Source organism: Dermacentor variabilis, chromosome 4, assembly GCF_050947875.1.
Source record: "Dermacentor variabilis isolate Ectoservices chromosome 4, ASM5094787v1, whole genome shotgun sequence".
Classification (NCBI taxonomy): domain Eukaryota; kingdom Metazoa; phylum Arthropoda; class Arachnida; order Ixodida; family Ixodidae; genus Dermacentor; species Dermacentor variabilis.
The window spans coordinates 42,876,935-42,903,702 of record NC_134571.1 but is presented as its reverse complement, the minus strand read 5'-3'; the positions used below and the strand labels follow the sequence as shown (position 1 = coordinate 42,903,702).

General features: G+C 45.3%; 2 protein-coding genes across 5 annotated transcripts in view; one reads left to right on the top strand and one right to left on the bottom strand.

Moving 5' to 3' along the window:
• Positions 1–13,621, bottom strand: part of LOC142579020 (uncharacterized) — a 445,280-nt gene extending 431,659 nt beyond the window's left edge. For both annotated transcript variants that reach the window (XM_075688799.1, XM_075688798.1), the window contains exon 1: positions 13,451–13,621. The gene's annotated coding sequence lies outside the window, so the exon portion shown is untranslated. The remainder of the gene's footprint in view (positions 1–13,450) is intronic.
• Positions 12,288–26,646, top strand: LOC142579024 (uncharacterized). 3 transcript variants are annotated; one of them, XM_075688809.1, is made up of 5 exons: positions 12,288–12,442; positions 14,721–14,796; positions 15,933–16,037; positions 19,368–19,454; positions 22,329–26,646. In XM_075688809.1, exons 2-5 carry the CDS (start codon positions 14,721–14,723, stop codon positions 22,469–22,471), a joined length of 411 nt encoding a protein of 136 aa, XP_075544924.1. In that variant the 5' UTR covers positions 12,288–12,442; the 3' UTR covers positions 22,472–26,646. The 3 variants fall into 3 exon arrangements, with proteins under 3 accessions (XP_075544924.1, XP_075544923.1, XP_075544925.1); XM_075688808.1 differs by lacking the exon at positions 12,288–12,442 and adding an exon at positions 14,362–14,460; XM_075688810.1 differs by lacking the exon at positions 12,288–12,442 and adding an exon at positions 14,496–14,629.
• Positions 26,647–26,768: the final 122 nt, after the last annotated feature.

Here is a 26,768-nt window from a genome sequence, read left to right as displayed (position 1 = left end):
CGCGCGTAATGATCCTTGCAATGACCACCAAACTTATGTTATTTGATAATGTCACAGCTACCGTGGCATCCGACGTCAAGCCCTGAGCAAGCAGACTCTGACTCGTTACCGAAAAAAAAAAAAAAGAAAGAATCGGTCACAATTACTCAGCGCCAAAAACGCAGTCAATTATCGTACAAATGACACTTTCGAAAAAGCAGTCTACCAAATGACATCCAAAAGAAAGCGTGACTTTTGTGGCGTTGCGTTCAACATTGAGAACAGTTCGGAACAGTTCGGCAAGTGATTATTTTACGACAGTTTGATGCGTTCATTTGAGCCAGCTCGCGAAAACGGCGTCTCTCATCTTACACGCGAATGGAGGGGGGAGGGGGATGAAATGAATTAATGAAAGAAAAGATGAGAGGCGAAAAGAAGTGACGACAAGAAAACAATCTTGAGGTCATAGCAGCGCGAACTAAAACATATAGGGGTGTGCGAACATTTGAAACTTTCGAATAACCAATCGAACAGTGTCCACTGTCCGTTTGGATTGTCAAATCGAACAGTCGTTATTCGTAAATGCGAATACTTTTCGAATATGTCGAAACGTCAACTGCACACAATTAAACATAAAAGTGGAGCAAAACTACGGTAAATGTTCACCCCCACGAACGTTATAGACATAAAACATCGGAACTTGCGTAGTGGAGCAGGCCATGCCGCGTAGGTAGCCATACTTTACAGGCTACACAACGATCATTCGCCCTCCCTGAAGAGTCCTGTGCATGCGAAGAAAGTGCTTTTTTGCTTCGAATGCTCTATTTGCGCTTTTAATAAACAACGCTTCATAATATACTATGTAATGACAGAAGCTTGTGAACTTCAGGAACACTAGGACCTAAAGATCGTTTCATATAATTGTGATAACGGCAGTTAATTATTCGAAAACAATTCGAAAACTATTCGATTAGGTCTCAAAAAACCACTATTCGAACACCCCTAAAAACGTATACACAAAATGAAAGAGACGCACGGGGACGGAATCGGTCCTCACAGATCCGAGGAAAGTAATTCGATAACGATTTCACGCTGCCCCGATGTTTTTAAAAGGACTACTGACACAACATTCTCGACTATTCATATTTTTAAAAAACTGAACGAAGGTCATAGACCTCCCCTGAACCCTATAAAAAATACCGACAAGCTTCAGAGCGCTCTTAATAATTAAAAATGACTTTTCTACAGTCAGTTTCTATTCCGTTACCCACGAGGATACGCTGCCATGGCGTCATGCCCTGACACAGTTTGTGGTCACGTGGGAACAGGACATCGCGACGTTTCGACAGTCGCTCCGGCTCCCTCGGTTGCCTTGAAGTGTTGCTACATCGGCCTTCACAACGGGCAGCAAGCACATGGGATGCGACCGAACGAGTGTCAAAGCGAGGTTCGCTGCGACATTCACTGCGCGTCTTTCGTCGTATACTCCGCCGCTGCGGCGTTTTTCTGCAAAGTCACGCACGCACATCGTGTCTTGTGATTCGACACCTTTTAACGCTGACTAAAGGTTCCGCTTTCTCTGCATAAGGTCCACTACCGTGGCTGCTGGACGCGTTCGTCACTGAAATATGCGGCGCGTCTCTTGCCGTAATGCACAAGTTACAAAGACGTCAACGCCAAGGTTCGTTCTGCCGAGTTTTTTATTATGAAAGAGCGTAGGTTAGGGCGTGTTGGTATTATTATTATTATTTCTTTTTTTTTGCCACAACTGAGAGTTCCGAAAAGCGAATCTGACATTACAGCCTCATTTAGCGTTTCGTATCACTGCCTATTCAAGGCAGTCGTATAGTTTTGGGCGTGCTAAAAAAATGTGCGGCAAAACTTGAGAGGCAAGTTTTGAGTTCGTGCGTGCTCGTACGTGAAGAAGATGTCGTCATCGTCTTTCTGCGCGTTTTAGCTTCGAGGTCAAATACCTATCGCGCTGGTAAATCGGCGACGGACAGGAAATCAGAGAGACGACCCACTTGCCCTCTTTTTTTCGGTTGTTCGTAGTTCTGATCGTGCGTCGCCATCAAATGGCGCGACTACGACAGTTGCGCACAACGCCGGTGGTGCCGGTTAGCCTCGAATTGCAATTCTGACGAGAACACACTGCTTGCTCGCCTAAAGCGCAACCAGTGCCGCTAAAATATTTTTCGTGTGCACGGCGAAAAGCGCTTCTCAGAGGCAGTCAAATCCGAAACGTAGTTAATTAAACGGGCATGCGTGCCTTGTTAAACGTAAGAAAGAAGAAGAAAAAAAGAAAAGCTTTGACTACACGGTCTGTCACACGGCATTACAGTCATATGAATGCGCGCTGCAGCGGTTCTTCGTGATGAAGCTGAACAAGTAGCCAGGGGAACTTGTCCGTAATGAACTGTTACAGTAGCCCGCGGGCTGGTCTGTCCTTATACCGGCACCTGTAAGCATTTCCTCTCTTGTAGCCTGTGTAGATATCCAGTGCAGGCTCCGAAGTTTCGGCCCTTCACAAGGCGTTTAGAGATGCTGAGCCCCTAGGCTAAGTTACGGAAGAGGTAACGGCCGCCCCAGCCGTGAGCCTCCGGAGGTAGACTTCTCCTTCCGGAGTCAGGTATAACCAGGAAGAGCGCAGACACAAGGGGGGATCCGGGAATGCGTATCCCGTCGGGGCAGATATTAGAGACCTTTAGCAGTGCCGTATTACGGTACGGTAAGTGCGGTATACGGTACGGTATTACCGTTCCGTACTAATTTACCGCGATGACCGAAGACGTTTTAGCTGCTTGTGCCGCTCGAGGCGTACGGTAATGTGATAATGATGATAGCGGCTAACATTGGGGCTTTGCAGAATACAATAACTATGCGCTGAGCGCGAAATATTCATTTTGACGAATACTAGAAAGCTTTAGCTTGTCCATAGACGCATTATACAGAAGTTCCCGGCTACGGCAAACGTAGACACCAGTCACAAGACCGGTAGCTACATCTTGTGACACTTCGTCTTGCAACACGTGAAACTTTTTGTTACATAGGTGTTTTTATCTGATCAATACATAAAAAAAGGTTTGTTTCTTGTAAACTGCACCACTGCTGACACTTTACATCAGCAGATAAGTAGAATATAGTTAGTTACTGCAATAAAAAGTCTACGTCCCCTCTAAGTAAACTCTGCATCACTAGATGGTGACACCTACCTGGCTTTTTTTTTTTTTTTCACTGTTTACTTGTTGCCACTTCGTCGCTCCGCAGAAGGTAATTTAAAGTAACTTATTGCCTTGGTATTATCATGGTAAAAAAAGCACGCGAGACGTGGACTCTGTGGCCGACATCAGCTTCTCACTGTTTTCTCTTGGTGCAGCGCGGTGCCACACGGTGCCAGCCGAGCCTTACCGACTCCTTACCGTCTAGTATGCCGTATGGAAAGTCATTCGGTACGGTAAAGCTAGCGCATGCGCAGTCCTCAACCGACACGGTATTACGCACTTACCATACCGTATACCGTACTTTCCGTAGCACCGCTAAAAGACCCTATTTTCTGGCTACCAAGTTGGAGCGCGCGCAGGAAACACTTTGGCGAAAGAAGGACCAAGTTCAGCGGATGCGTCAATTCTTCTCAGGACTCGCGCTTTCCCGCGCGCAACATCGACCGATTCCTAATAAGGACGTCACAGGGCACACTTTCGATCGCGATCAAGCCCGATCGGGATCGAATTTCTCGGTCGCGATTGGTTTATTTGCGCAAGCTGCGCGACGAAGCCAATCGCGGTAGGGAATTTCGATCCGCATCTGGCTTGATCGCGATGGAAAGTGGCCATGTGAAACCGGCATAAGCTATGGAGCCTGCTTCATCAATCGGCTCCCGCTGGCTATTGTGGCGTCGCCGCTGCCGCGCGATTCCAACGTACCGCAACATATCGCATTTGACGGGCGCAAGCCCCAATTCTGCTACACAGACGATGCCACTACTCGTCCCGTTTGAACATCGCGCCCAGGAAAACCCTCACGCCTGCAGCTCACGAGGGCACTATCCCATGCCCCTCGCGCTCTCGCGAATCCGTATCCACAGCCGCACACTCCATCCGTCCACTGTAATTGGAGCTGAGTCACCCGTCCCCGCCATCACAGGACTTGCGCCTAACGCTATGGCTCTCTCTCGTACGGCATAAATCCCTTCGTATACCGTGGGACCACCTCCGAAGCCAAAGCAACCAGACGAACACGATGCCGCTTTGACGACAGATGACGGAGTATCCCACCGAGGGTTGCTGAAGTAAAACACTGCGCTCGCTTTGTCCCTCAACGCGCTCGCGATGAGAAAGGGGAAACTGTTTAACCCGTTCCACGAACGCGCTCCGAAAGACAGCACACGACGTTGTTCACGTGAGACGCGAGCAGAAACCCGCTCATTCACAGGAGACCTCGCCGCGCATCCAAAGAGCAATAAACGGCGCAGGCGCTCAGGCGCGCAGTGCGGTCACGTGCTTTCGCACAATTGGGCTCCCGGCTCGTCAACTCCTGTGCGGCCACGCACTCTTTACTGGTAGATTATTTATAAGCGCCATTTCGATTATCATATCGATGCCATTGTAAAAGCATAACAAGAGAAAACAAATGGAGACCCTCTTCGTCACACTCATTCGCCATGGTACCTAGTTGATCAAGGTTACCAGGGGCAACTTATGTTAGAGCCTCTGGCATAGAGCACTCCACGACGGGCCCAGGCCGGCCCGTGGGACGGCCAGGGCCGGGTAAAGCAGTTTCTGGCAGGCCCGGGCCGGGCTCGGACTTGGAAGCCTTCGGGCCTGGGCCGGGCTCAGGCTTCAAGCCACGGGCCGGGGCCAGGCCCGAGCCCGTTCAGTGATGAGCCTATGGTTCGGACTTTCGAACTGATGCGGGCGCTCTGCATATATCCGAGGTATTCTGTGCAAAGTTAAAGTGACAAATTCGAAAAAAACTGGCGGTTGATTACCCTAGCAAACAAAATCAAATACATTTAATTTTATTTTGCTTGATTTACTCGTGTGAGAAGTATCATATTTTTATTTATTTGTTGCTAAAAAGAAGCTTTGTTCACGCGAATTAGAACACACACACACAAACACACACACACACACACACACACACACACACACACACACACACACACACACACACACACACACACACACACACACACACACACACATATATATATACATATATTACAAACGTTCTTGATACGGCAACCTGATACGATCTACAGCTCTTACCGCTTTTTGAAATTGCACTATTTCATCGCTCTCGACAATTATTCCAATTAAGTCAATTTGCCGCTCTTTTATTTATTGCAGAACAATGACAACTGCTTTATGGTCACCGCAGCACGCATTTATCATCATCATCATCATTTAGTAAACCTTAAAGGCTTCACGTTGCTGGCCTTCTGAAGCTGCCGTTAGCCTCGTGCGCTCGCAGAATAGCATTACCACTAGGAAGCCGTGCATGTGCTTACCAGCACCACGGTGCACACACTGGAAAGAACAGCTTAAAAACGTCGAGCGCTGCCAAAGTCCTAAAAGTGTTACCAGTCTTCCGTCTCTCTCATCTCGTGCACCACCGAGGTGCGACGCCCAGGCAACACCATGGCCAACATTCAAGCTACACGGCATGTGTCTGTCGGAGGTCACTGTTCCTGCTCTGCAAACATGTAGTGGCCTCGCATGGAGCGTATCGCCATGTCGCCTCGGCGTATAGTTACAAGAGTGCGGGGAAGCTATCGGGCGCAACGCTAAACTTCGCTGCCGCTGTCAATGCTTCGCCTTCTGGCGAAACTGTCACAAATTTACTAGTGTGCGTAACTATTGGAGGTTTGCAGCATAAAGTGTACACGGGAGTCCTGCAAACTTGTGCATACAACAAAATGCCTTGTCAAAAAAATTTTAGCCCAGGATCCGCCTCTGTCGGCCTTTTCATGTTAGCTCCACACGTGCTTTGTACGAAAAGGTCGTTCGCAATGTTTCATTGCCACTGCATGTGGTTTGATTGTAATGCCTTAGAACACACCGCCGAGGAAAGGACAGTTTTAAGGCATATATAGACTAAGTTTTTCCGGCAAGCCCGGACAGGGCCCGTTCATATGGTGACGGGCACGGGCGGTGCTCTACTCTGCCAACTATGCACAGAAATTCGTGAAAGAACGGTAAACAACAAAACCACGTATACACATGGATGAATAACAAAGGTACTACGCGACACGTACTTTATAAAAGGTTTCAGGAGCACTATAGCGGTACTAGGGGGGGGGGGGGCAAAGCTAGTACTGGTGAACTCCTATGTATAAGAATAAATAATAAAAGTCACGGACATAACATTTTATAGCTTACTGTCCGCATGTACGTGCGCGACGACGCAGAACATAACACTAACCGAACACAGTGAAAGAAACTATAGCTTATCTATATTTTGCAAATAACTGTCGCTGTAAGGTATAGTGGACAACGGCAAGGCGATCGAGGTAGTAGAGTTACAAACTTGACCTTTATGGACTAGAATGGATCACTTATGTTAGTAAATAGGCAGTAAAACGTTAGTAAAAGTCCGTCCGAGGTAGTAACTGCCGCGGTTACGAACTTTTCCTTATCTTTCTTTTTCTTCTTTTTTTAAGTGTGGGCTGTCATTGAGGCACGGTAGCTGCGCTTGTCCACGCGACGAGGCCACGACCCCCTCTCCAGAATGCGCGTCCGATATCTGCGTACTATAGTATCCCGGTTGTTTCATTTGAACGCCTGCTTTATACGTATAACCACGGTTATGTGACTATACGGGGTGACAATTTTTCAGTACATTTAGAAATCGCCTGTTGCAGGCAACATAATTCTAGTCCTTGAACCTAATTATATAGAGAGGCGGACATCACTAGCACGGGACATATGAACACATACTCGTATAATATTCTTAAGAAATCCCTAATTAACGTCTTAAATATTTGCCTTACGGCGCATATTTCAGTTTATGAAATGTAGCTGGTGAGTTCGCAAGGCGGATCCACTTGGAACGAATTTCCAGGATGACGCCAGTTTCGAGATATGTGCCATCAAACTCGCCGTAAAACTGCACCGTTGTTCGACTTGCTTTAACAAAACGCTCTTTTATGCACTGCAGCACAAAAGTAACTGGAACGTCTATACATTTCGTCCCACACATTAGGAAATAATATCTAGAAACTGGTATCGTCTTGGAGATTCATTTCAAGTGGACCCGTCTTGCAAACTGACCGGCTGAAATTCGTAAATTGAAAAATGTGCCGTAATGTAATCAATTAGGAAATAGTGATCTTTATGAATTATTTGAATGCGTTTCAATTACTATTGCTAGTAATGTACACCTCTTCGAATAATCCAGCTCAAGGAGAATTATGCTATCTGCCATAAGCGATTTCTAAAAATTCCGGAAAACATGAAAATGATCACTCGGTAGAGCCTCATCCCTTCAACGTCTTCGACGGAACGGTGCAGCCGAGTGAGTCAGATTAAATAATTGAAACAATGGTTGACCACGGAGTTAGAAACGTCACACCGGGGAAAAAAACGAGAAAAGAGAGAAAAGAAAAAGAAAATCCCGAGATTTTACCTGCCAGAAGTACTATCTGATTATGAGGCACGCCGTAGTGGGAGACTCCAGATTAATTTTGACCACCTGGGCTTTAACGTGCACCTGCATTTCAAGCGTTTATGCATTCCGCCCCCATTAGAATGCGAATGCCGCGGCGGGATCGAACACGGGACTTCGCGATCAGCAGCCATAGCAACTTAGTTACCGCGGCGGGTGTAACGTAAGTATTCCTTTGGGTGTTCCTCATATTTGCAACGCTTCCCTTTCCTCTTAGGAGTCTGCGGTGCTCAGCTCATGTCGGGAGGAACAGCAATAGCTGATCCAGCGGACTCTCGAAGTCGCGCATGGCAATGGGGCCTTGGACTGAGGGCCCCGCTGATCTAGGAAGAATTTCCTGCTAGTTTTCTAAATAAAAGTTTATCCTCTCTGTGTCTCTCTCTTACTTTGTTTTTACTATGGTCAGTGACCTAGCCGCTTCATGCCTAACAGTGATTTTAACTAAGCGACAGTATTCCGTCGAACTCTTGATTAAACGGTAATGAGTCTGTTACTTTGAGAGAAATCTGATATTGACCCTTTTCGCAAAGCAGTTTGCTCTAAAGAAACGAGATGGCGCTTTCGGCGGCGCGCCGCATGTTGCCTCAGCGAAAGCGCACGAATACGAAACCATTACCTCTTCTACCCTGCTTCTGTGCGATCAGCTGTCGGAAATGCAACTGCGTTTTCGCTAACGCACTGTGCTCCATTCATACAGCAAAAATATGGAACGGTGGAGTGAAGGCGTGTGCAGTTGTCGGCTGCAAAATATTATGGAATGGAATTAACCTGTGCGTCCAAGTTCAGGGACTGCTGCTACAAGGACTGCCTGTGTTGTAGGCTCTTCGCGATGCACGGCTTCTCTCGAGGATAAAAAGAAACGCTCACTAATCCGCCAGATTTGTAGTTCTACCCTTGAAGGGAAGGACTTCAAGCCCGGACCTACACGAGCGAGTACCGCTCGTTATACGGCGACAAAGGGAGTAGCGCCGCTTCTTGGCATATAGTAAGTTTCTCGCACGTCACCTAAACTTATCCACCCCAACTCAGGCCAAACTTACGGCCATTCTATCATCAACCTATCAAGGATAAGTGAACGGGCGCACACTCCAATCAATACGCTAAAGCATGCGCTGAAGACGGCGACTACACCGACAGCACAATAATGTTATGCTATGTTCAGACTACGTTCGTAAGGCGCCGATTTTTCGTAACATGCGGAAGCGGAAGCGCAACAAGCGTATGCGTCTAGTTCAGACTGCGAACGTAAAGGTACCAACGTGCGAAATTCACGCGAAAATCGTGGGTGAGAGCGTTAAAGGGCCGGCAACATTTACGACTGTGATAATACGACCGTTGCGACACAGCCAATGACCGATAAGCTTTCGGTTTTCAACAACCGGTGACGACACTTCCGTCCTCCCGTCTGCAGACAGCTCCGGGCGCGGGAAGTGCCATTCCGCCATTCCGTCCGCACGATTAGCTTGGCTGTGTTCGTGAAAGTTTGTGCAGTGCGCCTTGCGAGAATGTTTTCAGTTCATGTGGTTTATCCGCCGAGGAAATCGACGGCCGCAGGTGCATGCTCCGAACTTCGATGAGTGGTCTCACTAGGTTTTAAAGGAAGCGGAACTGCCGGGGCGACATGCGCATGAAGTTATGAAACATCGCAGCGTCACCAACTCGGAGCTTGGGGAAAAGGTTGTGAAAATCGCCGTCCACGGCCCTATCGAGAAATACTTGCCGCACACAAACCCTTCTGCGTCGCCTTCATCGTCCTTGGGCGATTGAATACATGACTAAGTTTGTTTTGAGCGTGAATTTCTTCGATCTCGGCCAGCGCTCGCATGTTGACAGGAGTCATATTGGACCGCTGGTGACGTCGATTCTGCAGCTCCAAATTTGATTGGCCTGTTGTAAAAGCCGTAATTTACGCAGCAGTAAATGTGAACAAAGGTGCCGGCTTAACTGCCGTATAACGTTTTTTAGAGCCGTTACGTTCGATACGCCGAAAGAGCTGTTACGCGCGTTACCGTAGTGTGAACATAGCTTTAGAAGCTGAACGTTTCGTAACAGTCTAAGCAGTAAGCGAGTGACTAGCGATAGTACGCTTTTTCTACAGTCTGTTACAACGTCCAGAACATCTATGATACAAGCCTTGTGCCCAGCAAGAACAAATCTATCGCAACGGAGTACACGCGCGAGAGATCAGGCAAAATAAAAGCACCACCCCGGGAATTACTGAGTCGCAAACGTGGAAAGCCGCTGCTTAAACATTTTGCTTAATAAAGAACAAAGAGCCAAACACATTGATAATGATTGAATTCATAAGCGGAAAGTTAGGATAGCTTAGGATACATTTTAAGCACCGCTTTTATTACAAGCACCATATACACTGCTCGCGCCATTTAGACAAACCGTAAAGCGCTCCGAAAGCGCTTACATGTGCTTTGAAGCTATAGGCAAAGCTTTGTGTGTCGTCCACCCAGTGACACTCTACGATATCCGCCGAACATGAGGTTTGAAAAGCCGCACCGGCGTCACGTACGTCCATTGTAAACACAGAGGAAACGGAAGCAACTGATGCAAGCAATAGTCACCACGTGATCAAACATGGCAGCGCCCACGAGACGGCTTTGAGAAGGGTCTGTAGGTGCGCCATGAAGATACAGACGACACAGGGAGGCGGCTAACAGACGCACTGCTGCCGGGATACAAGATCCCACGTATTCGCTGATCACAAGGCTTCGGAGCGTGATTTTACGAAAATGCCGCGGTATACTGCCGTCCCATTCAGTGTGTAGAAAGCGTTGATACGCACGTCCACGCTAATTCTACGGGCGCGCGTTTCCTTGGTAGGCAAATTTATAATAAACGTGTCTCAGTTTCAAAAAGTTACTTTTCAAAGCGCCCAACAGCAAAGAAAGATGAAGGTATCATAGTCGTGTGCTCTTTTTGCGTGCAATGTGTGTTTACAAATATGGCGGCTTGTCTAAATTAACACAGGCCTGCATTCAATTTTATTGGTCGTAGAGGCCACTTATGTATGGCAACAGCCAGCTTTGGAAATATCGTAACGAAGAAGGGAAGAGATGTCATCTTCGGTGTTTATGCAACATACATACATACTTACATACGCGAGGTTGAACAACCGTTATAAGGGTCAACCCACGCTCTAGACACCATGACTTCTTGCCGATCTCCACCGAATGTTACGAAATAAGGGCAGTTAAGACGAGCTCTGAAGACGTTTCTGAAGAAGGTGTCTCTACTGATACCATTAATACAGACATCACGAATGTTCTCGAAAGAACGATTCCGCGAACCTCTTCAATAATGCTAGTATAACTGGTTCAGGTTTGTTAGTGTAACTTGGGCGGAGCACGTGCTTGGCCATTGCGAGAGGAACACTACTAGCCTTACAGCCCCAGTAACGTGAACAACTACAACCGTCACCCAAGTAGGCAGCGTTCGCCAATAGGTTTCTGTGTTGTTACTGGAGGTATCCACGACAAAACGCTACAGAGCCTACCTTGAACATCTTGAAGGGGCAGCGCAAAAAAACGACGACAGAAGGCAGGAACACACAGGACAGCGCTGTCCTGTGTGTTCCTGCCTTCTGTCGTCGTTTTTTTGCGCTGCCCCTTCAAGATGTTCAACCAGTACCAACTCGCCCAAATGTCGATCCTTCTAGAGCCTACCTTCCCTTCTCCTCATCATAATTCATCCTTATACTCCCCCCCCCCCCCCCTGCACTCTATCCCAATGCAGGGCAGCATGCTAGCGCGCGTCAGCTCACTAACCTGTGCCGCTCCTGTAAATAAAATCTCTCTCTCTCTCTCTCTCTCTGGAGAACCTTGCTCACACTGACGCAGCAAGTCGGGGTGGTAAAGCCGTTGGTGGCATTTATGTCGAAGGCTCGATTCTCTATGAGAGACCACACATCGATTACTGAATGATGACGTAATGCTACAGTCGCACCAATTTGGCTAACCTCTCATTTAAAAGAAAAGACAGAGGAAAAAAATACGAAACCTCGGTGTCTCGCAATTTTGGTATCAGACCGGCGATGTTCTTCACAGTGTCAAACTCGCTCCGCATCGTACAGGCAGCGGCTTCCAATTTGCATTAGACACTCAGCATTCCACTGGCATTCCACTTCCATCTCCAGTTGTCGGTCACACTGGTCGGAAACAGACAACGATAACGTGCCAGTAGTTACACATCCCCCTCATATGATAAATATCTCGTAGGGGCGAGCTGTTTGTTTGGTCTCGCCAGCTGTAGTCGTGCCGTTTGACACCCGAGTTCCCAGAACTGGCCAGATAGTGTTGATTAGTTCACACGCGGAAATGGCAGGTCCAAACAAGTGCGCATGAAGGCTTCTTGGCTGACACTAAGCACGAGCGACGCGGTTTTCTTTTTCGGGACTGAATATTGATGAACCAACCGGCAGACTTTCCTGAAAACATGCCCCCTCTGCTCAGCCGAACGAATGTCCTACCTATGCAATCGGTGATACCCCGCCCCTTACGCGTGACTGGCCTTGACACAAGGCTTCAACTTTGCGCAAGCGCGTGCCACCTCTAGGAACGTCATTGACAGCGTTGTTCAACCGTTGATTCGAAATGTTTTTGTTTTTCTATGAACACTTAACAGTTGACCAAGTCGCCGGTTGCTGGCTTTCCCAAACCCTATCGCTGCTTTCGACTTCCCAACGACGGCGTCACAGTCAGCCGGTTGTCCGAAGTTGCTGGCGTGCGTGAAAGCGAGACGACACACAACGGGAACGCAGTCGTTGGCGCAACCGCAAAAATGACCGGTGAGTGTACGGCGTTGTTTTGCCCTTTCGCGACTGCTGAGCCAGCTTACGCAGGGCCGCATGCCTCGATGAAAGCGGCTCGTGCCTACGCGTACGCGACGACACACACACTGCGGTCTACGCTGCTTTCCGCCACAGCTCGCGCGTAAAGAGACTCGCTTCTACGGAGATCGAGAGGGAGAAGAAAGAAACAACACGAAATGTTGCGCACGAAGCATAGGACAAGTTTCTGAAGCGTGTTTTTCCCACTTCGGTTCCGATCGGCGAAAAAACCCAAGCGCTGCTCCGACAGATCGCGCGCCGCAGCCCGCCGGAATGTCTCTTGTTGCTTGGACAGTGGTGCATCACTGTCCGCGGTAGAAAGTTTCTTTTATTCTTACCGGACTTGCCGAAGCGTCTAACCACTACAAAAGCCGAGCATCCAATGCGACGACGTCGCAGCTGCATACGAGACGGGAGCAAAAAAGAAGCAATCGTCGCCGAGCGTCCGTGGTCGAAGGAGTTCGTTCTCGACAGAGAAGGACGGTTCGCTTACTCGGACCCCGCCAGTTTTCAGCCGGTGCAATAAACGGAGCAATTAAGAGATATGACCGAACCACACACACAGAAACCCCCGGTCGAAGCGTCCCGAGTAAAAGGGGGGTAGGGAGGAGGGGAGTGAGGGGGGCGCTCGCTAGCGCACACCCGACACCTGACAGAAAATCGACAGGTTGTTTCCGTGCCAGGCGGCCCGTACATGGAACGCATCGGTATCCCCACATCTCGTAGCACTGGTGTCACATATTCCTGAAGATCAGGGAAAGCGTTCATGCTATTGCCAAGTTCTTTCGGCGTCCCGAATCTAGAGGTAGAGAGGCTTAATTTTTATTTTGTTTTTTTCTTTTTAAGTGGCGCACGCTTGCTGTAATGTGCTCGCTGGCTGACGGCAAAGTGTCTGAGGCTTCCACTCGTCGCGCAACCAATGAAATTTGCGCGGGCCGAGAGATACGAAGATATCTTGTAACTTACCGTAATGCCTCGCGGGGGTAAACTTTTTCCTGCTGGCAAATGGACACCTCAACATGACAAGTCACACGCGCACTCACACACATACACACACGGACACGCACAAACGGATGGCCAGCGAACTAGCGAACAACCAGCCGAGAGCACGGCCAACCAACAGTTTCCTGGGGATGGCTAGCCAGCGAAAACCCGAGACGCTCTATTCCGTCCGCCCGCGGCTTTTGTGCTAGTTTCGTTTTTGGCGGACGGCGCTGTGCGCCTCAGCGCAGCTTCGACAGCGAATCAGCGGCTCTGCACGTTTCATTTATCGTGCCTCAGGGGTTTATCAGAGTTAAAGCTTTCGCTAACTACGCAACAAACCTCAAAGGCACGCCGATGTCAACGCACCTATGCCCCTGTGGTCAGTCAAATGGGACGCCGCTATTAAAATGTATTGGTGTCAGCTAGCGGCGACCGTGCACTAAGTGCGAAGTTATTGCACAAACTTTTGCCTCACGTAACACTGTTCCTTAAGATGAAGAGTGGGCATTTATCATGCTAATATGTGCACTGAAAGTGACTGACAGCATCGACGTGCGGTAAGGAGGTCTGGCGAAATATGAAGTTCGTACGTTGGCGATCTTAATCCGTAAATCTAAAGCGCAAACAAATGATAACGAAATATCGGTATGTTCACGCCTCAATGCTGAGCATTCCACGCTACATTATTTTTTTTAATTTATCGAACGTTGCATGTATGTGTTGTAATTTTTTTACTGCAGGCTTCGTGCGAAGCCCCGCTAGCTAATACAGTTCCACCCAAACGCCGCGCACTTGTTATTTTGCACGTCTTAATTGTACTTTCAAAATTTTTATATTTCAACCTAATCATTATTTTACACGTGTGAACAAATAAAGTTGAAAAAAACATTTGACACACTCGTGTTCATGCGCGCTAGCGCATGCTTGTTTCACGTTTTGAGACGCTCTCATCAGCTGCTGTAGGAGCTGCTGGCGGCGATCAAGATAGCGAAGTAAGCTAGCTTTTCTGTTTGCCTTGCCTTGAGGACTAGATTTTATCTTCACATTGAACATCGTACCAGATGTTTCTGTGACATTCGCAGCAAGCTCGCCATTGCAAATTTTCTTTAGCTTTGTGCGGCTTCTAGGCCTACGTAGGTGACGCCGAAACTCCCTCCCACGGTGTGCGATTTTGAAAGACGCAGTGCGGACTCCTCCTTGATGTAACCGTTAAGTTTGTTCTTGATTCACTTCAACGTTATGTTTTACGCAGATGTCTGCCATTATGAACAGCGCAAGGTTTGAGGATGAGATGAACACCATCCCTCTCGCTGACGAAGATGCTCAAGGTAATAAACGTTGTGGATTTACGGCATTTTCTTTGAGCAGGTGCTTCCTTGTGGAGCCCACGCGGAGTTTCTCCAGTTTTCTTGCATGTTGCTGGTAGAAATGGTTCACATTTGAAAAAAAAAAAATACATATCCAGTTGTTTGTGGTAGCTGTGTGTTGTCGACACATCGGCCATACCATTGCCATGCTTCTGTCGTCAAAATACAATCAAGCACTCAGACATAACGGTGACCTGTATTTGTACTTACAAGCGAATGACTTGGAATTTATAGATAAACCTAGATGTGTTGGCTTGTAACGTATATTTAGTTAACTAAAATGGCCTTCTTGATCTTTACTTATTGACTTCTATACACTGACCCGCGCATTCTCGGAACCTTCATCTTCTTAGCTGGATTACACTCGTGCTTTATGAAACGCGCATGCGTTGTAGTATTTTAGTTCTCAGAGCCACTGTCACAGCTCGCAACTACCACTCAGGCGAAAGCAATTTACAACTATTGTTGCAGTAAAGTGCGTTTTAAACAATGGTGCAGCAATGTAAAGTTGGTTGAATCTATCAGCATAAGCCACGCTAGTTGTTAATGACCATTGCAGTTTTTCTCAAGGTTATAACATTGCCTGATTTGCTCGGAAAATGACTCGTACGTTGTTGCTGGGCTAATTGTTTACAATTGACCTGATGCACATTAGCACAATAAAAGACAACAGATATGAGACAGGACAGGCCCTAACTTCTTGCAAGAGAAAATCTGACATGCATTGAAAGACATGTGCATGCTCTCGGCTCTTCAGCACCCATTGCAACAAAATTTTAAGTAACTAGAATTCATTGCAGAAAAGAAATGCGGACTCATCGCGAATAAAATCCTGTCCTATTTCTTTTACACGTGCTGTATTGTACAAGTATGTATCAAGGTGTCGTGTGTTACTGGAGTTACTAAACCACCTGAAAAACAGTAAGGACCATGGACCAAGTGATGCAGTCATGCTGTGAAATCACTGTGCTTATTTCCCTTTCAATGCCATGGCATTAAACCACTTCTTAGCCTCATGCTTCTTCGTTGACTTGCCGTGTGTATGCAGTTATACATTGTTGCATCTGCTGCAGAATGTTGCCTTTTCCATTGTGCAGATGAAAGCGACACATCTATTTCGGCTGGCAGTGCAATGGGAACTCAGAGTATAGAGTCTATCCCATCCACATACACCAATGGCAGCAGCAGCCCTGCGCTAACCTGTAAGTTGTGTAGGACAACCCTTGACTGGAGTGCATCTGTCTGACCGAATGAGTAGTGTAAAATCTAACACTGCTGTGTCACACAAAGCTGCTCTTTACGCGAGGTTAAAAGTAATGTCCCGTGATACCAAACACATCATTTTTGTTATGCTGGGTTTCATAAGCTAAAATACTTATGTAAGCACATGAAACTTAATGCATAGCCTATAGTAGCATTTCTCATACGCTGGAGTGAGTTAAGGTTAGGTTAGGCAAGACAATTGCTAATTAATTGCTGCACTAGTTAAGTGTATACTGAAATTACATTTCATTTTTAAAATTCTTTTTTTGCACGAATGTGCTCTCCTTGGCCAGAAATAAAGGTGACTGAACAAGTTGTTCTGATTTTCCTTCATGTGGGCAACACATGGTTAAAAGCTAACTGTTCCGGGTGCAATTTTGCACAGCAACACGCCTGAAGAAAGGTTTGCCCCCCTTTGGGCTTATCTTGTCCCACAACAATAATCGTAATCTATCTTGAGCGCATTTCCCTTAAACACTGGGCGCCTGGCACTTTCAGGTCATAAATTGCATGTGTGTTATCAGCGTGGCACGGCATTCTCAACAAGAAAGCAGTGAGCACTCTAAAGATATGTAGCGAGTGCACTCTTGAAATGAAATTTTACACCCTTTGGTGTCTATCTTGTTCGCAAACAATCATCATCTGTTTCGCTTGCGTTTCCTTTAAAACTCTGCGTTCACTGCTTTTCTGTCACAAACGCTTTGTTACACAAAAACGCTTGTACCATTCATGATCTAAATGTATAGAGTGCACAGCGTTCAAAAGAAAAAGAACAGCACACAAGGTATGTGATGATAATTGTTTGGATACAATATAAGCCCAAAAGGTGCCACCTTTTCTTAGAGTTGATGATAGCCATCATCAATCTTGCATGCATTTTCTTTCTTTAACACTGTACACCTGGTACATGTCTGTCAAAACTGTCATGTGTATCTCAGTGTGTGCCACAGTGGTTTGTGGCTGGGGCCAATGTCTGGAGATGGGTACTTGTCTTGGTCAAGGCCAGTTACAAGTCCCCTTGTCAAGACATTGGCTCTATTGACCTTCGTTCGACCAGTATTACGCACACTGAGACCCATTCAAAGCCACCTGCAACAAGATTTCACTTGTGCTATATTGTTTATAGGTAAGTAGTCTATACTAATGAAGCAGCCTTTAAACAGCGCCTTAAGCAGACGACGCTTGCAATTGGTGCTTAGAGGATGGGATGCAAGTCCCAGCATGTCGCCTTCGAGATATTCCAGCATGCCGCTCTGTCTTTAAGGCCATGCCACAAAGCTGCGCATTCTGGGTGGTGCGTCACTTCCAGTGATCAACAATGGCAGCAGCTTTTCTTTTTCTTACTTTTCTTTTTTTTACAGTTTTGTTATCCAGAAGCTATTTTTGCTAGCTTTTAACAACCTATCCACTTGTATTTGAAACTTGAAGTTTTACATGAAGGCTGCTAATATCATTGAAAAGGAAAGTATACAATCAGTGCATTTTACCGGTGCGGACATACGGCGCAGAGACTTGGAGGCTGACAAAGAAGCTTGAGAACAAGTTAAGGACTGCACAAAGAGCGATGGAACGAAGAATGCTAGGCATAACTTTAGGGACAGTAAGAGAGTGGTTTGGATCAGAGAGCAAACAGGTATAGACAATATTCTAATAGACATCAAGAATAAAAAATGGCACTGTGCAGGTCATGTAATGCGCAGACTAGATAACCGTTGGACCATTAAGGTTACAGAATGGGTACCAAGAGAAGGGAAGCGCAGTAGAGGACGGCAGAAGAATAGATGGGGCGACGAAATTAGGAAATTTACTGGTGCTAGTTGGAATCGGTTGGCACAGGACAGGTGTAATTGGAGATCGCAGGGAGAGGCCTTCGTCCTGCGGTGGACATGAAAAAGCTGATGCTGCTGATGATTATGAAACTACTGGAAACTAAGCTGTTTATGCCTTTAAGCAAATGTGCAGTACAATCCAGTCTTTGGGGAAATGTCTAATTAGTATCCTGCCATTGATTACAGCCGAGATGTGACATGATGGCCTGCCCAAGACATCATATCAGTAACTTTTTCCAGATAGAGTTGGACGAGATGCTGCACTTGCATTGCCATACATAACAATTAGCCATACAGTACACAGGATTAATTACGGTTATTGTTGTGGGGCAAAATGAAATGGCTCCAGGAATTTAGGGAACTTGGAGGAGTTGGGTTGGGCAGCATTTCCATCTCATTTCTTTGAAAATTCCTGGTAGACGTTAGCTGGTGCCTACCATGTGCACATGCTAAAAGCAGGACAGTACTTGGTATCATAGCTGAACATCGGAAATCACGGTTATCTACGTTACTCATAAGCAAAAGAAGGAATGCAGATCTACAAAAACCATGAAGGTGGATAAGTTAATAACGCAGCATGTACATCAGTAAAAGCTTATTGTTGCTATACTTATGTGAAGTTTTGTATGTTTAATGACGCCACGAAACTGAAATTTCTACCACCGCCACGTTCAAATTTTGGAAGCTATTACCTTTGACATGAGAAATTGTGGCAATGGCTGGCAAAGGCTAGTTAATTCTTGATAAATAAAGAAAAGTTAGATTGCAACTAAAATTCAGTGATCACTCACTCCAGCAATGCTTATAGATTTTTTACATGCAAAAATGGCTCAAATTTAAGAAAACATTGCAAATTATGTTGTGCACTGATGTCATTTAGCATCATGGCCTGGTATGAGGAATGGAAAGGCACAATCTGCAGCAAAAAAAGAGGTGGTTTTTATTTGTTTGCTAGATGAGCGTATTTCACATGTGATTTTGATTGTGATATTGCACAAGTAGTGTTGCAGATGCAAAAGATATGCTGTCAACTCCTTCACACGTGGCATTCTTTAATGTGCAGTGGCGTACAATTTCTCACTGAAATAGCTTGTGCAGCTCAAATTGGGTCAAGCAATAGCACTGCTCATCAAACACATCTTGCATTGCATCTGCCGCAAATGCAAAAGTCGTGGCCACCGAGATCTGTATTCAGAAGGCGAGTGCAAAGTTCGCATATCCGGTACAGAAGCTCTTCGTGTGAAAATGGCATAGTCACATTATCCTACCAAGCAACCTCCGGGAGCCCTGAAAAAAAGTGCAGTGTGACTCTGAGATGGCCCTTAAGTGCCTGCTTAATGCTTTAACTGGCCTATTTTGTGATCTTGTTTATAATATATTTCTGTGTTATTGTTTATGTGCTACTATACATGGCCTAATTGAGAAAACTCTTGCCTACAGCCCTGGATCCAGACATGAGTCCTGATGAAGCTGAAGAGAAAGCTAGGCTGATTTCACAAGTACTAGAACTCCAGAACACTCTCGATGGTGAGTTGCAGCTTTCAGTTAGTTTTCTCTCTCAACAGAGTTTCAAGGGACAATGAATCAGTGGACTCCTTGGTAGTGGCCTGTGAGAGGCCTCAAAACTGGTAACTGTGGCCACTCAAGCACTGCCATTTACAGCAGACTGCAGTCGTGGACTAGGGAATGAACTAGTCTTGTTTGTTTATGTGTTCATCTGTTTATCATTCTTTGGTTACACGTAGCATGATGTGATGCATAAGAAAGGATTGCTGGAGAAGGCAGAATGACTGTCCACTATCCAGGAAGTGAACGTTGATATGTGTAAATTTGCTTCCAAGGAACTTGCCCCATACTTACTAAATATTGCTTTGTGACGGTGAGCATTATATTGATTACATAAATTAATGAAACTGACATGTATGTTAGATTCAGCCAATGTGGCCAGCTTGAAGCTTTTCATGGCAATCCCTGTGAGAAATACATCTGCCATGTGCCTGTCCGGCAGATGCATTTTGCTCGACACTTTTGCAATAGTAATGCTTACCTGCCAACTTTCCCGATTTGTCTAGAAAACTCCCTAATTCTACCTGACTCTATGAACAGCCATAAATCTTCCAAAAATCTGTACCTGCCCCACCGGGGGAGGGGGGGTGGTGCTGAAGAAAGCGCCATGCAGCACATCCACATCATAATTGATGTTATGCGCTGGGTACCTAGCCGAAGTCTAATTTAAATCCAAGCTATTTGTGTGCAGGCAGTGTAGGCCTAACTCAGTTCACTTCAGATCAAGGCATGCATTGAGGAGTGCGCTTGAGAAAAAGGCTCAGTATGTGTTGCATTATGGCCAGTTCCCTTGAGTCAACTTCGTCGTTATAAAGTTTAATTCGGTGGTGAAGCATATTAAGAGTGGAATCACTGTCACTGGACGTAGTATCTGTTTCTTAATTATGCACGTGCCCACACATCTCTGTTCATAGTAGGAGCACCAAGACATCTAATAACTATACTGGCAGCCATTCACCGCCGTTTCAGGCATTGCCTTTGGCAAATCTCCTTAATTTCAGTGCCCTCAGGTTGGCAGGTATAGTAATGCATCAAGCCTATAGCTGTCCATTTCCGTTTGCTTTCAGCAGAGCTAACAGGCATGCATATGCTAGATGTGTCAAACTATATCATATATTGGGTCACATAGGACACACCTACATGCTTCTCTACAGGTAGTGCAGTAGCAGATTTAGGGCCAGAGGAGTGGTAAGGTTGCTTAACACTTGGACAGTGAGACTAGTTGTCTATTTAAGGAGCATCCTTGCAAGCTGCATTTCTGAGGTCTGTAGGCAGCATGTTTAAAACCTTTGGTGAGTGGGTGTTTGTGTTGTGCAAGAGCTTTGTTCATTTCGAGATTGGCACTGCTAAATCACTTTGCAAGGCCAATCAAAAGCACAACTTTAAACCAATGCATGAAATCAAAACAGAAAGGAAAAGCTGTTTAGTTGAAAATTTGGTCAAGTTGAGCTGCAGCTGCACGAGTGTGCATCTCAGCCAGTTCGTATGCAGTCACAATAGACCAGCTGAATTGCGGAAGACCAGACAAATACAAGCATATGAGACACACTGCAGCTATGTGTATCGCATTCTAGTGTATTGTCTCGTTTTCTGCAATTCAGCTAACGGTTTATTGTGAGGCACAACTTTACTGTTACGTCGTTAGAGAGTAGTCTTCCATATTTTCACAAATATGTCACAAGTCTTGCATCTTGCCACTTAAAACGCTGTGCCATGCTTTCTTTAAACTGTGTTTGCAGATGATGAGTGCATTTTGTAAAAAATCTTCTGCGATAGCCAAGCTTGCGAACTGCGTGAAAAAGTGAACGTGTGGATTTTATGGATCTTGTGCATGGACCGACACTTTTCTAGCGTATATCTACGTGTCTGCTGAGCTGCAGTACCTGTCATTTGAAGCAGAGGAAGTGCAGGGAGCATGCACCACTGTTTCATTTCACAAGCTTTATTCTTGCATGGTCACCATCATGCTCCTCATTTTAAGGAATAAGGGCATGTTGGCTTCCTTAGTGGCAGTGCAGTACACAGATGTTAGGGGAAGCTTTCGTGAATTAAATGGCCATTCAAGTTTACTTGGAGACGGCCTTGGCATTCGTTGCCCTTTAAAGGGACATAAAGGAGAAACAGTCATCTTAGACTGGAAGGGTAGCTTTCCAAATTGTATAGTATTTTCGTGTGGCAACTAGAAAAACGAAAAGTTAAACTTGACTTTTAGGTAAACTGCAATGCTGAATTGGTTATATGTGAATAGTGTATACTAATGAGCTTCTTGTAATGTTCCACTCGTCTTTCCAAACATAAAATTTTGCATAGAGGTTGCTCTATACTTACACTACCCAAGGCTAGGCCTTCAGCATCAACAAAAATTTATTTGCAGTTGGTCTTTATTGAAGTTAATGCCCAAACTGCGGTGCCGACGTAGTCCGTGACATTATGGCTATCCTGTACTTTAGAATAATTTGAACATTTCTTGTGGAAGAAAAGCACCCCGAGGCTTCCAGGTTGCCCCTTGGCTTATTTCAAAATCCTTCTAATTCTTCTTCAGTGACAAACCAATGACTAGCCCCAAAGCAATGCTGTCAGAGTCTGCGACTTCGCCAGAGAGCCAGTGCATGTAAACTGCAAGGTGGTGTGCCCATCTGTCTTTCATTTTTGCACCTTTTCTGGCTCATCAAGCCTCCTCTCACAGCAGGACTGGCATGCTTTGTGTACAGCAGAAGCGTAACGTACCAGCATTGCTCAACTTTAGTTCAATGTCCCTTTAACTAAGCTTGGATGGAAAGTTTTGTTAACCAGTTGACTTGTGATTCTAAAAACCTGTTGCATACCTTTCCACAGACCTCTCCCAGCGTGTGGATAGTGTGAAGGAAGAGAATTTGAAGCTCAAGTCTGAGAACCAAGTTTTGGGGCAGTACATTGAGAACCTCATGTCTGCCTCCAGTGTGTTCCAGTCCACTTCACCAAAGACCAAGAAGAAGTGAACACTGTATGCAGGATTGCTGCGTATGCTAAAAAAAAGGGGGGGGGGCACTGCTGCTATTGTTGCTGCTTACTGACGCATAAATGAGGACACATAGTGCACACTGGGAAACCAGTGCTGACTCCGCACAGTGGCCATTTGAAATATGCTTTGGTGTTGCCTTTTTGAGTCCTAATGTTCTAGTGTTATTGCTGTCAATTACAATGTCTTGCGTCATTAGTGTGGACAATTCATCAATGTGTAGCAACCTGGAAAAAAAATTTTTGAGGACCTCCAGAAATCTTGAAATAAGGAAGGATGACTTGGTGAAATGAATCATGTTCAATGTTTGGTGTGCCTGATACCCCACAAGGCTTTCTGAATTGTGAATGGTGTTTCCCTCACATTTGGTAATGTATCAGATCTGAATTGCTGGACGATAATTAAAAAAGGGATTTTCTACTGATGAAGGGGGTCTCCTATAGTTCGCCACCTTATCATTCATTAAATTTTTACTTAATAGGGTAAAACCTGAGAAAGCCAGTTACAGGTAAAAAAGTGTTCTTGCTAGGCATTTTGCTTCAATTACTGTATAGACTCATGTGAATGCTGCACCTGTAACTGAGGCAAAAACTTCAAGGAAGAGTGGTTTAGTTTTATCTACCTATAAAGTGCACAACATACCTAGAGAGATGAAAGAAGCCATCTTCCAGTAAAAAAAAAAGGAACCTTGCTTGGCTCTGTTAAGCCACAGCCATAGTTGTATGAACGTACATTTTGGGGCGAAATGCGAAAACACCCGTGTGCTTAGATTTAGGTGCACGTTAAAGAACCCCAGGTGGTCAAAATTTCCGGAGTCCTCCACTACGGCGTGCCTCATAATCAGAAAGTGGTTTTGGCACGTAAAACCCCAAATATTATTATTATGAACGTACATTTTCTAGTAGCCAGTGTTATCCATCCCAGACTATGCGAGCATGCAGGGCAATGTGATCTTCTAAAAATGTGCACACTTTCAGAAAAGAACCTCTGCGAGCATGAGTATGTGTGCAATAGCTACACAACCTTTCACAGAAAATTGGAAAGTAATTAAGGTACTGCTATTATGATGTAATGTACCATGTGACACAGGGTGTGGACAGTGCACAAGATAGGCAATTTTTGCACCTTTGAGAATAATGGAGCTTGCAAGTAAGTTCAGTGGAAGTGAATGTGTGCCTATGTATTTGCTCGTGGCACGACTTGTTAACTTCTCGTTTCAGTTCTTAGCATACTCTTGAGACTGTTCATGCGGGCTTGCAGAAGCAAAGCAAAAGTCTGACATTGTCCTTCATAACTGAAACTTTATAGCAAATTTTATATGGCGAGTAAACGGCAGTCTTGCCCCATTGACATATTCATTGTTAACAGGCATTATTGAGGAAGAGATAGTGGTAAATGCTGCATAGGGGGCAGCCAGCAGAGGATGACAATTGCTGATGCGATTCAACTTACAAGGACCAGCAAGAATCAGTGGAGAGGGAAGGTTCTGTTTGGGCGTTTTTCTTCGGCACACCTTAAGTGACGGGCCAAAGACAAGAATGGTCAAGAGGCAGAATTCATATTTATTCTTTAATTAAAGGCCAGAACAATCGGTGGAGGAAAGAAGGCTGCAATCTGACTGGAGTAGCAGTGTCAGTGTTGTGCAGAGCACACATGAACTGTCTACTTGCTACAGGCTCACTACATTGCAGAAATCCACATAGTTTGAGCAGCTGGAGAGGTTATTGAGATGTTATTGTGTTTTTCTTGTTATGTTGCTTAATACATTACTCTCTCGCTGGCTGAAGCATAGTGTTGCCATTCAAAGGCATCCTGTTCTACAACTTGAGAAAACTCTAAGCAAGTGAAGACAGTGCACCATTTGAGGTGATTACTATCATTGTGTCCAACTAAAGTTACTAGAGGGAAATCTGGCACTGGCTGTTGTATAGATGTGATTACTATCATGGTATATCCCACAAAAGTTAGTACTATATTTACTAGAAGATAGGTCAAACACTAATACTGGTCGACCAATACCTTTTGAGGAAGGTGAAAAACTTTCAACATGACACACCTTTATTTACCGAAAGCTCGGCTACTAAATCTCTAGTCTATGCTGCAAGCTTAACCCAGGTTGGAACTGGCAGAGAAATTGTCCTCGCCTGGTGTTTCTCGGGCGTCTTCAGCACCTCAAATGACAGTGGATATGTGGCATTTCTTAAAGCCAGTCTGGATAATTTCCAGACTGGTTTTACTGCAGGTGCAATGCTGAAACTTCGTCATCTCGGTACTTTTGCTAGCTTTGTTTATGAATATAGGTCGAGATTCTGCGATCACGAGTGTAGGTCGATAGCTCATTTTGAGTAAAATTTTTGCAAGGAAAAAGAAAGGTCAACCTATACTCAGTAAATATGATAGCTGCCATTGTAATAATTGTGAACAATTCTGCAGGCGCTGCAGTCATTCAACCACCATAGCAATGATGGGTAGTGCAGATTTTTTTTTTACCATTTGACACACCTTAAGCAAACTGTGGCTTCCTTCATTGTGTTTTTGGCTGAAGTAGAAAAACAGTTTTTTACAGCAATGTCACATTGAAAACTCCATTCTGTAATGTAATTTCTAATGTATAAGCAAGTCTCTGCATTACGCACGCCACTAGGTCTGGACTACTGGTGCAGTGACACTCGCTTTTGGTAACAGTGTTAAAATTTTAAAGAGCAATTTTTATTTGTAATATTCTGAAAACAATGGAAGAAAGTAGAGGGTAACTGCATGGCAAATTTGAAGCAACAATATTAGATTAAAACAAGGACGTGGAAGGTTGCTCGAAGCCAAGGGGACTAAATTTGCACAAATTTATGTACTATCATTCCTATGCTGGATGCAATGCTGTACCAACAGCTTGCTAAGACACTAGTGCCAAATTTCTCTCTACTAATTTTCATATGAAGCTCTTTCTCATTATTATGACCAGTATGAATTGATTATTCAGGCACCTGCAGCTGTTTAAAGGTCTCTTGTGGTGTTGCCAATTAACATGCTTTGCTTCTGAGTTCAAGCACAGTTAGTGTGCTTTCTCAAACTAGACTATGCGTGCTTCTTCGTTCCCCTTTCGGCTTAGTGCGGTAACCATGTGTGCTTCTTCATTGCCCTTTCAGCTTTGTGCGGTAACCATTGTGGATAGTGTTGAATGCTTTGAACAGACAAAACTAAAACAGATGGCTGGCATACGGGCCTGTTCTGTGTCTCAATTGAATATCGAAGAAGGGTACAGGTTTGGGCTAGTTGGTTGCGCTTGTGTCTGTCGTTCCCCAGTCCTAGTTCCAAGTGGTGCACAAATAGCATTGATCATGAATATCGAAGCCTACTGGACAAACATTCATGGCCAAGTGAACCCAAGTAGGGTAACACGCAATGAAAGAGTGCTGTTCAAAGTTCAACTTTTGTTGCCGATATGCTTCTTAAGGGTGATTCTTACAGTGACAAAGCATCCTGTTGACAACTGCACTCACCGTCCTGCAGTAAAATGTTCATCCAGTGCCATGTTAGTCTGGAGGTTATTTAGCCTACTAGGAGAACGGCAAAGCTTGTTGCATAAAATTATGCAAATTGCACATTTCTTTACAGTAACATGGCATGCAATGCATTTTGTTTTAACTTTTGATGGCAGTCTCTCAGTCATTCCCACTTGCACATGGGTAAACCAACTTAACAAGCATGCTGCTAGATTAAAAAGAAGAATGTGCGTGTGCATGTCCTGAATGCAGGTAGCACACTTTCAGCACAGCAGTGAAGTTTCACTGCTACTTCCATGGTCTCTAGTTTTGTTCTCAACAATTGTTTTATAGGTCCGCTGTTGGGCATATGTCTTCAGTTCTTTGCAGTGTTCTTTTCCACAGTGTTACGTGAAGATCTTTGTTTTTGTGCCTGTTGACTGCAAATTGGCAAGCATGAAGAAAATGTACTTCAGGTTTGACTCCCAATTGGCTGAATCTTTTTAGCTTGGCATCAAGGGCTATGCCACTCCTGCTTCACTGGAACTAACAGTGAGCTTTGTGTTTTGTGCAAAACATAATTCTAGTCATATAAAAACTGCTTCATTTTGCAGACCTCTGCATTTTTTGGTATTGTTGCCTGTGTGATCTCAATAAAAACCACTACATGCTGCAATGGTTTGTGTTAATCTTTAAATGAACAGCTGTTACAGTTTCGTTGCGCAGTGTCTAGGTCCTTCATGCATGTGTAACCAAATGAGGCCAATACAGGTGGGAAAATATGAGATTGCATGTGCA